The sequence below is a fragment of the Neltuma alba genome, unplaced genomic scaffold, assembly GCF_004799145.2.
Source record: "Neltuma alba isolate B1F8T4 unplaced genomic scaffold, ASM479914v2 tig00001210_pilon, whole genome shotgun sequence".
Lineage (NCBI taxonomy): Eukaryota > Viridiplantae > Streptophyta > Magnoliopsida > Fabales > Fabaceae > Neltuma > Neltuma alba.
The window spans coordinates 591,263-609,339 of record NW_021632377.1 but is presented as its reverse complement, the minus strand read 5'-3'; the positions used below and the strand labels follow the sequence as shown (position 1 = coordinate 609,339).

Below are 18,077 nucleotides of genomic sequence, written 5' to 3'. Positions count from 1 at the left end.
ATGACTCATTTTTTAACACTTCCATCACCAATTAAGTGATCAATTCTTCCATCAGGATCGGCAAAGAAATCAGCAACATCCAAGTGAGTAACATCCATGTTGCCATAATCAGAATCGCCTTCTTCTCCTACAAAATTTGTTTCCACCTTTGGCTCTTTGCCTTTATTTTTATTCTTATTCTTATTTTTCAGCGATTCTTGGTAGAGGTCAACCAAATGCTTTGGCGTACGACAGGTACGAGACCAATGACCCTTGCCACCACAACGATAACAAAGATTTTCAACATGATTATTATTTCCACTAGATTCTTTTTGGTGATGCTCATCATTATTTGCCCACTTCTGGTGGGAACGACCGCCTCCACGACCACGGCCACGTCCACGGCCACGACCACGACCCCGTCCACGTCCACGACCATGGCCACGGGTTGATTCAGTTGCCACTACATTCACTTCTGGGAATGGAGTGGAGCCAGTAGGACGGGATTCATGATTCCTCATTAAAAGCTCATTATTTTGCTCAGCCACAAGCAAGCAAGAAATTAATTCAGAATATTTTTTGAAACCTTTCTCACGGTATTGCTGCTGCAGGAGCACATTGGATGCATGAAATGTGGAAAATGTTTTTTCTAACATATCTTCATCAGTGATCTTTTCTCCACATAATTTCAGTTGAGAACTGATTCTAAACATTGCAGAATTATATTCGATCACAGATTTAAAGTCTTGTAAACGTAAATGCATCCAGTCATAACGAGCTTTAGGAAGGATTACAGTTTTCTGATGGTCATACCTTTCCTTTAAATTGTTCCAAAGAACAAGTGGATCTTTTACGGTCAAATATTCAATCTTGAGCCCCTCATGCAAATGGTGACGTAAAAAGATCATGGCTTTGGCTTTATCTTGGTTGGATGCTTGGTTGCCTTCCTTGATTGTGTCTCCTAGACCATTGGCATTTAGATGGATTTCCGCATCTAATATCCATGATAAATAATTCTTTCCAGTAATGTCAAGAGCCACAAACTCAAGTTTCGTGAGATTTGACATGATGATACTATCATATAAAAAGTTAAATGAAAATTAATATTAAGAGAATAGAATAGTTATGAGACAAATCAATGTGAATAAGAAAATGGAATAATTATAAAACAAACCATTATAGAAATGATATAGAAATTTACCTTCTAGTTGATTAGCCTTACTACAACACCTTTCGATTACAAGAGCGCTTCGTGCTGATAACGTCTTATAAAATAGAACCAAAATGAAACCACAAAAGTAGAAAGATGAAGACAAGAGAATGAGATTGCTTTTGTATTTCTTCACTTTCATTACAACACAAATGACATGCCCTATTTATAGGCATAGTCTTACAAATAGGTTACAATTGTTCTTAAATGACAAATAGTGGATAATCAATCCCATGAATGTGAATGAAGGTGAGTTACAAGAGTGAATGGGTAGTGGAGGAGTAATGGATGGTGGAGGTAGTGGAAGTTACTTGGAAAAGATGAAGAGGAAGGGGTAAATGGACATCCACACAATATTCATAACAATTAGGACATATTCATATGGACAAATCAAAACCATTCATTCTCCCAGTATGCGATGAACAGTCAGCCTTATGGGTCTTCCTTTAATTGACACATGTCTTTCAATTCATTGCTAAATAAGCCTACAACCTTATAACAAGCATTGACATTTGATGGAGAAAAATTAATTGTATATTGCCTTTATAATGGATTAAAATTAGGAAAATTGCTTAAAATTTATTATTTAAAGGTATTTGAACTTTTTTTTACAAGTCCAGGTATAACCTATTTTCAGCGAGTGTAACTCTTTTTCAGCTTATACAACATATCCTTATTATTATAGATATCTTTGGACAATAAATTTAGCAATGAGAGATATTTTAGAAAATTTTCCATAAAATTAACTCTCATACATAATAAAATATTAATAATATATATTTATATGGAAAATAAAAATTTTCAAAATAAAATAATTTAATTAAAATTTATAATTAGGAAGACATTTTTTTATTACTGCTAGTGTGATAGAAAATACTTATTGCTTATTATTTTACTTATCAACACAAGAGACGAATGTGGCTTTTCAACAATGTGGAAAACATGTCCCACGGAATTTTAATTTCCATTTCCATCTTCTGCATCGATTCATTGCTACCATAGCAAGTCAACAAAACAATTGTGCATCAAAATTTATAATTTACCTAATATTATTGTTCGTCCTCATGATTTAATTAGATTTTATATTTAATTCCTGTTTGCACTTTGCAATCTTTTGTAAAAATCGAAACATATTTACCAAAAAAAAAACATCTTCATAAAACGTAACGTTTTTTTTTAAACAACAAAACGTAACTATTAGAGTATATTAACATCACGATGATGTGTAAGATGACGTGGATCAATGCACCGTTTGCTAAGTTGATTCGTCCAAACATAAAAAGATTAAAGAATGTTAAAAATAATAACTTTGACTTCAAAGCCATTTGCACTATTAAGGACACTGATGGTTACTGTTAACACTTTTTTAACAACTCAAATTACTTACATCTTATTTAAGATCGACTACATTACAGAATAAATTTATTAAATTTTATTAAAAATATCATTTGTTGAGAGAGAAATATTAGAATTACTTAATTATAAATTTTGACCAATAATAATTTTACAACTTAATAAGCCAGATAAATAATATAAACAATATGGATGCAAAGAAACCATCATGGAATTTTTAGAATTGCCTACATAATTTTTTTCATTTATTTTTGAAAAAATCAAAACAGATTTAATCAAACCAAATATTCCTCTAGTCTTTAATATAAGACCCAATTAACTAATTTGATTAGATTAAAAATATTACTTAAATTAGTAGTTGATATGATATATTTGTTCTAAAATACTCTAATTATTTTTGTTAATTTCCTCTCTCATTCTCCAATCTTACTTGAATATTATTGTTAAGAAAATATCAATAGAATTAATATTAAAAAAATTAATAAATATATAAAATAAATCTTACGTATATGATTAATATCAACTCTCTAGCTAGGTTATATATAAATAACGGAAACAGCAGTATATATCTTTAAAGATGATGGCATGCATCGAATTTTGATTTACAGCTGGAAGGAAGCTAGCTGGAAATTTCAAACTCATTGATGGATTTTATACCCTGTCAGCTGTCCACTATGGCCCCACTTTGAGTTAACATGTCCCTCCACAGTGAGAAAACATATGCTTTAAGGACCATATAGATAAGCGTATAATATGTATCCGCATTCCAAATTCCAAACAAAAGTCATTATCATATAAGGGATAAGGTGCGATTATCACCTCAAAATATTTTATCAGTTACATCCAGTATTCTAAAATATTTTATAATTTACTCAGTATTCTAAAATATTTTTTTCAGGTGCATATAATGCCCTAGAATATTTTATAGTACTAAGCACACACTGAAGTAGGAGTATTTTTTTTATGTGCATCCAGTACCACAAAATTGAAAAATACTTTGTGGCACTTAATATACATTTATTTAACGGATCTTTTGAGGAGTTAATTATGAAATTAAAACTGCTCATGAAATAATACTTTAAAAGAACAACTTCTTCTAAAAAAATTAATACTTTAAGAGTAAAATTACACCACAAAATATTTTAGGATGCTGGACGTACTTTAACCTTTATAACAATGGTAGATACGAGGATGAGATATTTTGCAAATCAGCAGAAGAAGAAGCCGATGAGAAGGATGACAAAGTTGGTGGTGGTCAGGCCACCAGAGAGAGGGAACATTATCAAGGGTCGTATATTTCCTGATATCTTCAACTTTTTTTTTTTGATATGCATAAGTGTTTTTTTTATTAGAAGCAATTCTATTGAAGACACTATCAAGCACTAAAATGTAAGTACCTTTTTTAATGGGGATTTGAATCTTAATTCGTTACATTGTAAGGAATTAGTTTCTTTCACCATACCCAACCTTTATTGGTGAGATCCCCAACTTTATAGCCAGTATGATTTAGCATATTTGCAGCTCCGACTAATTCAAATTGTGTTTAATGCCCAGTGTGTGTGTGTATATATATATATGGCATTTTGTGTTTAACTCGCATGGTGTGTGTGTGTGTCTGTGTCTGTGTCTGTGTGTGTGTGTGTGGCATTTTGTGTTTAACTCACATGAATTACCATGCTTCTTTTCATCTTGATGAGGTCACTTTGTTCAGCTACAAGTTCAGGTTTCTTTCCAGAATAACACTCACGTACACAATCATATTTATAGCTCTGTGCAGTATATTTCGATGAAAGTACATGGACAGCAGATTATAAGATTTATCGAGTACTGTTGTTTCGTTTTCTCACCGTATCTTAAATGTTTTACTGATAATTAACTTCATGTTTGATTCAATTCCATTCCATGCATTTTGCATTATGATGATTCACGTATTTGATTGGCATAGTATAGTGATCTAATGTAATATTTCTTCAATCCTTAATATAAGATTTAATTAACTAATTTGAATAAATTAAGAATGCTGTTAAACTAGTTAATATGATTCTTTTTAAAACACCTTAAACATTTTTTTTAATTCCCTTCCTTTCTCTCCTATTTTGATTATTGTTAACAAATATTAATAGGGTTAATTTGAGAAAAAAGTAATAAACATATGAAATATATTTTATATATAAGATTAATATCAACTCTTCAGCTATGCCCTATATTAAGGACAGGAGGAGTATTGTTTACTACATATTATAACAAATTAATCCACATCACATAGTTTTGGCTATGTAATCTGGATTTAAACTCACTTCACTATAAATTTGTGCCTCGGAGAGCCAGCACCAAGCGTTGCATATTTTTGACTATCTTCAACTTCATGGTCATTTTATTACCCTCCAACTATAAATTGTGTGTTATTTAAGTGATAAATTGCAGTATTAGATATTTTTGTAGTTATAAATCTACGATTTGTGAATGATAACTCCTCATATCCGATTGATAAAGTTTGCATTCCGTGAGTGATAAATTTAAAAAGTTCTTAATAATTAAATTATGAATTTGGCCTTTCAATATATTTAAAAAATATATTACATGGAAAAAAAAGAAATTGCTGAGTAGTAATTACTACCTCCGATCCTAATTATAAGAATTCATTTGTACTTTAATACTGTTTCTCGTTCACAACATAACAGCTAATTAACCAATTTTACAGATGTTAAGAAAATTGTTAAGTTTGTTATTTATAACAAATATGTGTTGATTTTTTTAACTTATTATACTCTCTCCAGTTCAAAACATAAGTTAAACTTTATTAGAGGGACTTGATTTTTTATAAGATAACATTCACTTTTATCTAAGCATTTAATGAGTTTTTTTCCCCAATTTTATTCCATATGTTATCTTTCCTTTTTAATTTATTTATTACATCTTTTATTTATTCTCTTTATTAATAAGGGTACATTTGGAAAAAAAAATACATACCTTACATATTTATTATTTTAAACTGATTTTAACTAGTTTCTTGATAAATATAAATGGATAAAATTTAGCTTATATTTTGAACCGGAAGGCGTGTTTAATTGAGTATTGGATGATTTGGATCTACCCCTAAGTGGGAACCACCTTAATATATATAATTAATATGTATATTTTAGAGAAAAATTATAAATTTGAGAGACAAAATGAATTGAGATTTTATATTTAAAACTAAATTTTTTATTCAGTTTTTATATTAACAACATGAGCTAATATAATAAAATCCCAAAGGTGCATGACATAAACGCAAAGAAACCAAGTAAATACAGAATTCCAAAGAAGGCCAAAAACAGGTTATCTGAATTTTTTTTTTTTTGGGGAGCTGAACAGGTTATCTGAATTATATGCATGTTTTTTCATACAATTATTTGATGTGTATTATTATATGTCAAACTCATATTGAAGTAATATTAGGTTTAATTTAGTAGTTTTCATATAACCAGAATTTCAGTGAATGACCACAATAGATTAGCCCTAAAATATTTTGAAATTTCATCGCCGGATTATCAAAAGGGCTGATTTGACATTATGTTTTCATGGTTAATTACTAAATTACCTTTCACTGATTTAAGGGAAAAAATCCAGCCTCTACTACCACTGTCTAATTGAGTAAACTTGTCGTTTCAAAAATGGTCGTTTGTCAATTTACTACCCAATTAACAAATTTTCGCAATAAAATTGCCTGCTTCAATAAATCTTTAATATTATCCAAACACAAAACAATCTTAAAAATTAATAAATATTATAATTTAGTAATTTGTAAGTCCCCATTAGTTATTTACAACAAAACTTTTATAATTCTTTAACAAATTTTTGTTGTTATTAAATCACAAGGTAGTTGTACAAATTAACAAATACAACTTAAGTTAACAATTCACAAATTTTTATTAGTTATTCATAACAAAATCTATACAATAAAATTGTCACCGCAGTTCTAGTTATGATGGTCAAATTTTTGACTGCCGGCAGCGGTGCCCTTGCCCCAAAAAAAAAAAAAACAGAAAGGCGGCTTTGAAGAAAACATTAAAAGTAATTGGGTAAAAGACTTTAAACTCACACGTCCCGAATTAAATTCATGGACTAATTAAGAATTTGTGAATTTTATCGACTTAATTAAAAAAATTTCTATTTTAGGTGATTTTTAATGAGAGTTTCCTTTAGTTATATGAATATAAAAATATTTTTAAAAAGTTAACACTTGAGATCCGTCACGGTTACAAAGTAAACAAAAACAACTTTACTTCCAATTATGTTTGCTCCATATACACAAGATTCCCAATTACGTCTACTCCGCGTATATAATGATAGGAGCTTGTATTACTCATGCGGTTATGCCAACTTAAATGGGTGTTGATTAATTTCTTAATTATAAAAAAATTAAGCAGTTGAAATCTAATTTGAAAGATATAAATTAAAGGATAAAGATGTAAATTAATCATAAAAGTTTTCGTTTAGGAACTTCTGGGTATTCATAAGTTTTTTTTGGGTTTAATATCACTCTACAAAATTTAAAATCATATTAATTTTGTGCCTCTTATGATTTAAAACCTTCAAGAAGATATTAAACCTGGAAAAACTTTCAGCTCAGGATAAATTTTCATTAAACCGTACATCTGTGCAGTGCATTGAGACGTGGAGGCCACGCATACGGTGTGTAAATCGTCCACCACGTGGGACCCACCTAAAATTGATTTGTCGCGTCCTATGTTGAGATCGAAAGTGGAAGGGGATAGTTTAATGCCCAAGGAAGCGCGTGCCGGGTCTGGTGAAGGCTAATTTGGATTCTTTTTGGGTTTTGGGGGTGTTTGGCATTATCAAAACTGTAGTTTCAGGAATATTTTTTCGTAAAACGAAGTAACCTCCTCTATATATTTATTTCGTAATCTGTAAAAGCACTTCTAAAACTATAATTTGGTTTCTATCCAAACATCCTCTTAAGCTCCGTTGCATTAACAAAAACAAAAGAATCAAAACAGCTATGTCGACTCGTCAGTCAAAAAAAAAAAGCATTCCATGTCGAATCTTCAGTCCCAAAAAAAAAAAAACTCTATGTCGACTCTTACATGCCTCGAAACTCATGACAATTCTTACATTCCTCCCCGCTGGCTCCCGCCACACTCCGCTGGCTCCCACCACATATAAATAGAGAGAGAGAGACACACAAATGCAAACAAAAGTTCATTATTCATTAATTATATACAATTTCTCTGGTCAGAGCATAGCCAATTAATGGTGGATACGAGGTTAAAAGATTCGATAGACGATCAGCAGGCGAAATCGAGGAAGAAGGCGGCAACGGCCAAGGTGGCATCACCTAAGAGAGGAGGGGTTAAACAATACACAAATCGAATCCTTCTGATTGATCATACTCGTACTTCCACTCGGTCATCCCTCTTCTGCTCACTCCTGAATCGTTATGTTTCATCCAGTCCTATTTACAATGACATGTTAGTCATTTTACGTTAATAAAATGTAATTCCATTGTAATTCTCTCTAGAAAGTTTTATAGCTTATCACAGATATTGGAAAGAGAAAAAATTATTACTTCAAATAAAATGTATTATATCAAAAAACATGTTGGAAGTCTTTGTAATAAGGAGTATTTCTTGTCGCTTCTTCATTTTCCTATTTTATTACAAGTTTCACAAATGTATGTATGTGTGTTATCATACGTATGCTTATTTTGTTGTCATCATCATTTTCTTGCTCTTTCGTGTAAATATACTGCAATATTTGTAATTTCATAGAATCCCATTAATTCTCAACATTTGTTTTAGAGCTGGATTTACGAAACGGATGGATGACAAAAAATAGAAGTATATGGGAATTTTTTTTTTGTCTGTCTATCTCTTATTGCTACATATTTCTAACTATAGGATCTAAAAAGACACAGCCAGTTTCTAACAAAATATTTCCCTAAATCTCGTAAATGTTATTCTCCCAAGACAAATTTTTTTTTTTTGAATAGACTCCAATTTAAAGAGATTCAATTCTCAACACACAAGCTTATAAGTTATAACTTGCAAGCTTTTTTGAAATATCAAATTACATGTTTGTAAATTAAGGTATCAATCAAATAAAATTGCCACAAAATGACATACAAATAAAGAACAGATCAATACCAAATATTTAAGGTATAAACAACACATACCACAAATGGTCAGGGTACGTATAATAATTTTACGACTCAAATTTTAGAGGTAACATCTGAACATTTATTATTTAAATTTGAACAATCGTATTTAATGGCACTATTTGAATCTTAATTCGATAAAAGATCTTTTTTTTTTTTTTTGCTACAAGAGAAAGGGCTAGGCCCAACTAAAAACTAGAATTAAACAAAAGGGGATTCAAATCCCATACTCTCTGCAGACACAAGGTTAATAAGCCACCGCGGACAAGAACTCAATAGAGAAGACTTATTGAGACCTTCATTTGCAAGAACGTCTGCCACTTGATTTCGTTCCCTGGAAATGTGCTGAATGTCCACTTGCCAATGAAACGTCAAAAGGTCGTGTATTTGTAGTAGAAGGATGCTGTATAGTGCGTTGACCTCCTTCTTTCTTAATAATTGTACCAGTTGTTGAGCATCAGATTCCAACATCACTCTTCTAAATCCCATGTCCCACGCCAATTGTAATCCTTTATAGACAGCCCACTGTTCTGCCTCTCCAGCATCACAGGATCCTATAAAATGAGAGAATCCAGCTATCCAGTTGCCCCTATGGTCCCTTAAGACTCCTCCACATCCAACTTTATGAGTAGATGAAGAAGCTGCCCCATCAACATTCAACTTAATCCATCCTTCAGGAGGGGGTTGCCACATTAGCGAGGAGTGAGAATCCTGGTACAATACCTCATTAGCTTGCACGAAGCTTTTCCAGCAGTGCATAATGATCGTAGCTGGCTCCTTAGGTTGAGTAAATTGTGGATTGAAGAGAGCTTCATTTCGCCATTTCCAAATCTTCCAAATGGTGACTCCCCAAACTAAGTCCCAAAAGCCATCCATATTAGAACTCAGATCACTTTTGAGATTTAGGGCAAACCATTCTTGTAGAGAGGTTGCAAAGAAAGAATGGTAGTATCGGGGGTTCAAAATCTGTTTCCAAAGATCACTAGCAAATTGACAATCACGTAAAATGTGAAGAGTGTCTTCTGTTGCCTGATTGCAAAAATCACATATTGGGGAGGTAGCAGACCACATACTCCTCCAAGCTTTGGTTGGAAGTCTATTATGGAACGCAATCCACATGAACACTTTAATTCTTTCAATGCCTTTCCATTTCCAGATGGCTCTATAGACCTTCTGAAAGGTTGAATCTTTGCCTTGTTCTAGCAAGTAGTAAGCACTTTTAATGGAAAAGATCCCATTTGTTGTTGCTCCCCAAGTTAGGGAGTCCTCCCCCGCTGCCAACATTGGAGGTAATTTAGCGATCAAACTCTGCAAGATATTAGCAGGAACTAATGTTGCTAATCTTGTAAAATCCCAAGTCCCATAGGCAACCCAATCTGCTACTTTGCTTTCTTCTTCTTCTGTAGTAAGAGGTCTAAGGCAGAAATCTTTAATAATATTATTAGCTAGTAACCATTTATCGGTGAAGAAGTGAACAGATTTCCCATTTCTCACATTCCATTTCGAGCCCATGTCAATAAGATGCTGTTGCTGGGAGATAAATCTCCAAATAGGAGAATCCCCGTTTCTAACCTCCAGCAAATTATTCTCATTCCTCACCATGTATCTATGCAAGAGAACATCAGTCCATAAGCCTTGCTCACCAGAAATGAGTTTCCAAGCTAATTTTGCACCGAAGGCATCATTCAAACTTGAAAGTCTTTTAAATCCCAAACCTCCTTGAAGTTTTGGCTGAATGACTTGCTCCCAACCAATAGGGTGGAACCCATGGGTTTTATTAGAACTACCCCATATAAACTTCCTTTGAAGTCTCTCGACTTCCAAGCAGCTTGATACAGGAATCTTAGCCACTTGCATGGGATAGAGAGGAATAGAACTAAGCACTGACTTTGCTAGAACAATCTGTCCAGCTGTAGTAAGACAGCTTTCCTTCCAAGCTGAAAGTCTAGCTCTTACATTGTCTACTATATATCGAAAAGTATCCTTGGGCTTCCTCCTTCTGGTGATTGGAAACCCAAGATATTTGCCTATATCACAAGAGACATTAAAGCCAGTAATAGCACAAATCCTGTTTTTCAAGTCAGCCTTAACCTTAGGGGAAAGAAAATAGAGGACTTAGGCTTACTAATCTTCTCCCCTGAGGCATTGCAGAACCGATTCAAGCAAGACATCATACAATGAGCTTGTCTTTCTGTAGCTTCACCAAAGAGCAATAGATCGTCAGCAAACATAAGATGAGAGATAGCGGGCCCATTTTTAGTGATCATAATTGGTTTCTAGTCTCCAATATTCACAGAATCACCAATTACATGCGAGAGTCTATCCATGCAAAGTACAAAAAGAAGGGGAGAAATAGGATCTCCTTGCCTTAGACCTCTTTGAGGGAGAAAATAATTAGTAGGAGAGCCATTCCACAAAACATTGTAAGACACAGAGGTAACACAATTCATGATCAAGTTAACAAATTGTACCTCCAGCCCTACATCAATGAATAAAAGATCAATTTTTGATGCATCAACACTATAAAAAAACAGTTTTTTCTTCAGTCACTTTTAAATTTTTTTAATAGAACAAGGTGGTTGGAGGAAAAAAAAATCCACGTGAAAATGGACTTAGACCTTTTGAAGCCGGTTAAACAAGAGGGGTTTAAAAGCCCAAATGCCCATTTTATCATTTAAGAGATTTTTTTTTTTAATCTTCTCTTTTTAAAAAATAATAATGGACTCTCATTGTTGAGGGTAGCGTTTGCTTCTCTCGAAACCGTCTCGGTTTCTTCCGGGGGGGTTTGGTTGTAAACTTGTAAGCTTCAAATCACTCCTTATTTTTCGACGTCGTCGGGTTTGCTGGTATTCCTCTTTCTTACGCTGCCAGTGTCATTTATCTGTAGTTCTTACTTTTTAAGTGTTGTTGTTGTTTTTTTCCCCCCTCTGTTTGATTTTGTTTGGTTGTTAAGTGAGAAAAAAAGGTTAAAGGATATCGGAGTCTCTTCCCAGGGAAGCCAAGGATGGAATTAAAAGAGTTTCTGTGGGTTTTAGGTTTAAAAATAGATAATTTGTCTTCTGATGGGAATGATTTTGTGGGATTGGACCGAAATGTTTTTATTCGCATGTTTTCCCCTCTTCAAGTTCTGATTACGTCCTAGCTCGTTGCAACAGAGGGATTCATTGTAAATAAACTTGCGACAACATATCAACCTAAGCATCCGGCAGCAAGAAGTCTTTATGGAGTAAATTGCTTCCGATGTTCCCCAGATAGCTAACTTTTAAGTTGTAGAAAATATAAATGCGTGGCTACATATCACATAAACATTGCTGGGGATTCTGTCTGACTCAAGTTGTTCTTGTTTCGTTACAAAGTAACTGACTGTAGCTGGCGAGGGATAATCTTGAATGGCAATGGAGTTTGAGGACTTCGAACCCATTTTTTGCGAACCCAAAGTAGAGTTCTCAGCTCAAACTTCCTCTCCTCTGCCTCAGTTCCTGCTCCACGCATATGCTCCTGTTTCTTCTCACCTTGTAATTCATGCCACCGATTTCCATTCTGATACTTGGGAAGCTCATCTTTCAGTTTCTCGACTTGAGGACATTGTGAGCATTCTGATTTGCCTTATACCTGCTTCTGCTTCATTTTTAGTTTTTAAAGCCTTTACGTTGCTATTGGGAAAATGTTGCTAGCTAGTGATTTGGTTTGTTTAAGAGAGTATATGTTAACCATAATTGTTTTCTGTTTAATATTCTTGATTTTGTGGAAAATAATAATGAGAGGATGCTTTTGATCCTGAGAATATGCATATATATCATCTTAATTGTAAATTTGCTTAGCATTTCTGAAGCATCATTGTGGTCTTTGATATTAGCTTTTGTGCAGAGGGACATCACTGGAATAGGGGGCTCTTGGTCAGAGTTTTTTGACTATTTCATAACTTCCATCAAGTCAGCAGATCTGAAGTTAGTTCTAGAGAGAAATTCAGATTTTGACGGTAATTATCCTTCTTGTCTGTTTCTTGCCTTTGAAATTTGAAAGTGATTATTATTAAAGAAGATATATTTTGTGGCATTGAAGTTAATGTGTCATGAAAGTGCTACTTGTAGATATAGGCCTATGCAAGTTGATAGGTTATTACTGGATGGTTTCTTGACTATGAACTGAAACGTTAATATTCCCAAGATAAATGATTTAAATTTCTTGTGTTGGGTTTAAAAAGGCGGTTCCAAACGTAATCAGTTGAGTTAGCTAAAACTGTTGTTATCATTGAAGAGATTTGTGATCTTCAGTTGGAAGATAGTATTGAATAGGATTTATGTAAGATCAAAAGTATCCTTTTATTTGCTCTTTACAGCCCTCTTGTTTTATCTATTGAGGGAATTGTGTCATTACTAGTTTTAAAAGCAAATTACTTATGGTCTTTCCCTGCCACTGTTGGGTATTTGTTATCCTGTCGATAATTTGTCATAATGGTACACAATTCATGCCTTTTGTGATAAAAGTTTTTGGGTGATATTTCAAAGGTGGTGGTTATAACTTCAAAAATAGATTGTGATTTTATCTTTTCTGCAATATTGGAATATGAGGTATATGTAGGGATCTATTGTTTGTTTGAAGCACTATGATCCTTGTGAAAAGGAATGTCATGCTGTAGGTGTTCAGAAGTAGTTTTATGTTGGCACGGTCACCATACGTGGGTTTTATCTCAGGTGTTTCTCATGAAAAAGCAAGATTGGTTGCTCAGAAATCAAAAGGAATGCCTGTGATTAGCATTCCTCTTACTAAACTTGCAGACTCTGCTGCTAGAGAAGCTATGTCAAATTTATCCTTGAGGCTCTTTAATGCATTCAAAAGCATCAAGAACTCTCTCAAAGAAGGTTACAGTCACACCATTGTCCTTCTCCCCCCCCCCCCCCAAAAAAAAAAAAGAAAACCCTTTTCTTGAAGAACATTTGTAGATGTTGATCTTTTTGTGCTTTTTTCAAATTAAATTTGTATAGTTAATAAAGTACAATATTTTGATTTTAGTCTTTATTTCTAGCATTAGAAGTTTAATGACTATGACATCATTTCGTTGAGTTGGCCTAATTGCATAATTGGCACATAAACCTTATATGTCAACAAATCCCCTTGAGGTTGAACAGGAAATAGTGCTTTACTGGGGAAAATACGTTGCATTTTGAGCTTTTTCTTTCTTTTGGAAAAATTATCTTCCGATTTTGTATGTAGATCGTGTTTCCTATGGATAACATGTGCTTAACCTGTTTTAATAATGGTCATGCTATTATTGTTATTTGCCAGACAGATAATAGCGATGATACTGCAGTCTATGTGTGGTTTTATCGTACAAGTTACTTACAACTGGGTGGCGTGGGTATATATTTCCATAGTTAATATTTCCCCTTGCTCTCTTTGCTGCTTGTTGAAGAAGATCGAGTAATTTAGGTTTTTTTTTTTTTTTTTTAAATAAAATTATCCTTGCGCTTTTGTTTCTTTGTCCATGTTAGATGTCGTATGCAATATCATGCATTCTTTCTTGGTCAAGCAAAAAAGAAATCCTGCATTCTTTAGTGCTAATTGGAATATATAATATATTTTCTGTTTTGAAATATGTAACTCATTCTTTAGTCCTAAGTCTTGATTTCAATGGTAGGACCTGTGACTTTGCAGTATCGATAATTTTGTGCATATTTGTGCCACTGACCATGATCTTTTTGGATAGTTGTCTATTAGACTCATTGCATGTCATCTGCCCAACTTCTTAAAATCTTATTTGTATCATAGCTATTGATTGTGTTATTTATACGTGCATCTTTATTAGATTGGAACAGAGTAGGCTTAAATTTTGACCCAAATTAGTTCGATATTGGTCTTTGCTAGAATTAACTTTCAGCTTCATATATTGTGCCTTCAGAGCAGGAGCGCAATGCACAGTTGACAAAGCTGATAGCAGCTGAAAAGGTACAGTAGCCACATGAGGTTTAATTATAAACTAGACATGCCTATTACATTTTCTTTTTTGGTGAATGACTTTGCATTTCATCTAAGTCATGGGAAACTTTTGGCCATCTTATGCCTTTAGGATTGTAAAGAATGACATGTATTTTTTAATTTCTGATGGTTAGAATGGAGGTTGAAATTTGTAAGTTAATCTTATTTTGCTAATAAAAACTTAGTAAAATTGGAATGTGTTTCCTTTGTGCAACTTTCTGCTTATTAGTGAACATCTTCTGTTTGTCAGGAAAAAAGTGAAAGCATACAACAATTGGAACAGAGACAGAAGTTTCAAAAGATTAGTGTCTTGGAGAAGGCAGATGTCTCTACTAATGGGTTGCAAAACTCTCCAGGTGAGTTCTCTGTTCAACTAAAGTATGTCCTTCATGTTTGCGTCCAATGAATAGTTCATAAGCTGTAACTCCACTTATCTCTGAAGGGTTTACTGACTTGTCTATGTAATATAACTAAAGGCATAGTTTGTTTTTGAGGGGCAAAATTCTGCGGCAGACTGCTTCGTGGTTAATATAATATGATATTTAGGCATATCCATATAGTTTAGGCTTTCTGGTTACATCTTCTAGGAAAATGAGAATAATGGTCTTGGATCTGTAATGTATCAAGACTCGAGCATAAATAAATTTTTGGTGAATGAAGTGGGGGGAAAAAAAAAAGGTTTGCCCTGCCCTTTTTGAGATGCATGCAAATGCAATATTCTGATTTTAGTCAGGCTTTCTTTGCAAAACACTTTACATTTCTTTATTCCTCCGGAGGGGCTTATTGAGTTGACATTCTAAATGTATAATTCTTAACAATTTTCCCCTCTTAATTATTGGCTTTCAGAAAAGCAAGCAACTCGAGATACAGGCTCCACAAAAGTTAAGAACCGTGTGGTGCCAGCTCATCGCAGGCAAGAGTTAATATTAGTATTATTCTCGGAAAACTTTACTAGTCCTACTGCTATAATCATAACCTAATAACAGTATTTTTCTTGAGCAGGGCCAAAGTGAGGGGGGCCCAGTTGTGCGACGATGACGACTCCTAAGTCCTAACTCCGAACTCTTATGTCTGACAAGCTAGTCAATATTCAATAGGAGTTTGTTGTCCTGACTTACAGCAACCTTGTACAATAAGAATAATGATATTACAAGCGAGTTTAACAAAATCAATGTTTCATGTAATTTTTAGCCGTGAAATGAAAATTCTTAATTCTTCCAACACGTTCATTTATTTTTCATTTGATTGTTGCCTACGTGATTCCTCTTTCTTTATATCAATCTTTGAGGAGTAAGAGGAAAACAGGAGCAAAGTAGAATTCACAATGCAATGCATGCTCTCAAGAGCGATTTCAACTCAATCTTGTTCATATGCTCTCTGGACTGGCTATAACAATTTTTCAGGCGATAAATTGCAAGAAGCATTGATTATCCTATACACTCTGGACAGTTTCTTCATCCTTCGTTTCATCGCATGAGATGAACAGATTTGATTGTCAAAGAATCTAGTGAATGCTACAACTCCAATTGAAGAATTCATGGGTACCTCAGAAGTTTCTAACTGTGCTATTCTTCCATCCAACGTGTGTTTTTAAGTGTGGCAACCTTCAAGCATTCCTGTTTAAATCTCATTCTCATCCTCCCTGTTTCTTTGTTCTTGAAGGAAAAAGGAAGGGCCAGCAACATAGCGAGAAATTGCCGTCAGCGTACCTTGGAATTGGAAGCAATATGTTATATATGCGTCAGTTGGTATTATACAACTGGGAAAATTTGTTTTACATGGGAATAGGATCTTTAATGATCTGCCTTTTTAAATCAGATTCTGTGAAGAAAATTCCTACAGTACCTGCTTTTGCCGCTTGTCTTGGGACTATTATTGGTGCTTTCATCTGCGTGACCCTTCAAGTCGCTTCTGTTATCTCCTCTCTGAGAAGACTTTATCCTCTGCCTTTTGCCTATTTGTCTTACGGAGTTGTGAAATGATGGTGTTGGAGAAAGCTTGGAGACATTCCCCACTTTTGCCTTCTTCTTCCAGTCTAAAGAAGATGGGAAGAACATCTTGATGAGGAAATTTTCATTGTCCATGCTTTCAACTCGCAAAATCTGATTTGGTTTATTATTATTCTTCTTCTCCTCATTCTCCTTCTTTTTATCCTGCTTTCTAACATGAGCTTCATCGACACTATTTTTTATTTTCTCGCCGATGAAAGCTTCATTTTGAACAGGTTGCAACGCTTGCTGCTGCTGCTGCTGCACCAAATACTGGAAAGAAAGCTCAAAGGCTGAGTCAGGCAAGTCTTGAAGCGTCTGCATAAGCTCCTTCCTACTTTCTTCAATAGCCTTGCTTCGTGAATTATGAGAAACACTGTCACAATGGTGGCTACCAGGAACCAAATTTGAATGCTTAGATTTAAAGGCTGTGCCTTCTCCAGAGCTCCCTTGAAGATGGACACAATCATTTCCAGAGGCTTCTGTATTTGATGACCACCAGAAACTGAATTCTCTATCTCCTCCAATTCCATGGCGGCTCTGTCCATGGTAGTTAGGTGGGGAAGAAGAGACATGGCGGTCTCCCATGAGTTCTTGTGTATGATTTAGCATGCAATCACAATTGAATGAGAGCAGAGAAAAGCGAACGGAAGGCAATTATGAAGAGGAGGGAAGTGGGAGAAGATAGTAAGGTCCAGATTGTGGGGAACGGAGAAATGAAGTCAATGTCATTTTCTAGATGGGGTTTGTGAAGCACATTACACAAGTCTTTGCCGTCTTATTTGGGAGTTGAAGTAAATGGTCGGATTTGATTCCCCCCCCCCCCCCCCAAAAAAAAAAAAAACATCTGTCACCATTCGGAATTCTTTCTCAGAAGCTGGCATGGCTTGGATTCTACCTACCATTTTTTTTTTCTGGTGACAAGGTTTTATTTATTCAAATTTTATCCCTTGCCTAGGTCCAGATTATTCTTAGGAATGAGTTGCCAACAGTGTTTCTTGACAAACTCGCGTAATCATTCAAGTGATGGAACAAACAACCCTGGCTTTCGTTTGAGGCGTTGGAACTGGGTTGTTGTGATTTTGACGCATTCACTGGGGGAAGGAATGTCATCTAGAAGTTGGTGTCCGTAACGACAAAAAGCTTGGTTACCATAAATTCTGGAGCATGATCTTTGACTGTGCTTATCATTATTAGATTATGACGTCATGTTTATTTGGTTTTAAATATAACGTCATGTTTATTATTATCTTATATATTATTTTCTTTTTATGATATCCCTCCTTAATGGGAAAATATTTTCAAAAAAATTATAAATCCCCTGTGTATTTATGATACGACTTTCTGTTCTTAATATAGCAATTAGTTTAACTTTTAATTTAAATCTAATTATAAGATTTTAATTTATTTTGTC

The 18,077-nt window shown here is 34.1% G+C and overlaps 2 protein-coding genes across 3 annotated transcripts in view; one reads left to right on the top strand and one right to left on the bottom strand.

Moving 5' to 3' along the window:
- The window catches only part of LOC114753883 (uncharacterized), a 34,762-nt gene extending 18,866 nt beyond the window's left edge, over positions 1-15,896 (top strand). The window contains exons 1-8 of one of the 2 annotated variants that reach the window (XM_028942590.1): positions 11,531-11,545; positions 12,056-12,286; positions 12,567-12,678; positions 13,394-13,561; positions 14,599-14,645; positions 14,926-15,031; positions 15,522-15,588; positions 15,678-15,896. In XM_028942590.1, the coding sequence (XP_028798423.1) occupies positions 12,089-12,286; positions 12,567-12,678; positions 13,394-13,561; positions 14,599-14,645; positions 14,926-15,031; positions 15,522-15,588; positions 15,678-15,723 (744 nt within the window). In that variant the 5' untranslated portion in view covers positions 11,531-11,545; positions 12,056-12,088 and the 3' untranslated portion in view covers positions 15,724-15,896. Of the gene's footprint in view, positions 1-11,530; positions 11,546-12,055; positions 12,287-12,566; positions 12,679-13,393; positions 13,562-14,598; positions 14,646-14,925; positions 15,032-15,521; positions 15,589-15,677 lie in introns of those variants that run through there. The other variant, XM_028942597.1, reaches the window with a different exon arrangement.
- LOC114753873 (uncharacterized) lies at positions 15,744-17,826 on the bottom strand. The gene is made up of 2 exons (XM_028942583.1): positions 16,521-17,826; positions 15,744-16,384 (listed from the first exon to the last, which is right to left on the bottom strand). The coding sequence occupies exons 1-2, from the start codon at positions 17,273-17,275 to the stop codon at positions 16,309-16,311; spliced, it is 831 nt and encodes a 276-aa protein (XP_028798416.1). The 5' UTR covers positions 17,276-17,826; the 3' UTR covers positions 15,744-16,308.
- Between the last annotated feature and the right edge of the window lie 251 nt (positions 17,827-18,077).

What these genes read in the sequence shown, in the direction of transcription:
- LOC114753873 (XM_028942583.1), bottom strand. Translation starts at nt 17,275, where the DNA reads ATGCTAAATCATACACAAGAACTCATGGGAGACCGCCATGTCTCTTCT. An exon ending in AAGACAAGCGGCAAAAGCAG is followed by an intron (nt 16,385 to 16,520) that starts GTACTGTAGGAA and finishes TCCAATTCCAAG; the next exon opens with GTACGCTGACGGCAATTTCT.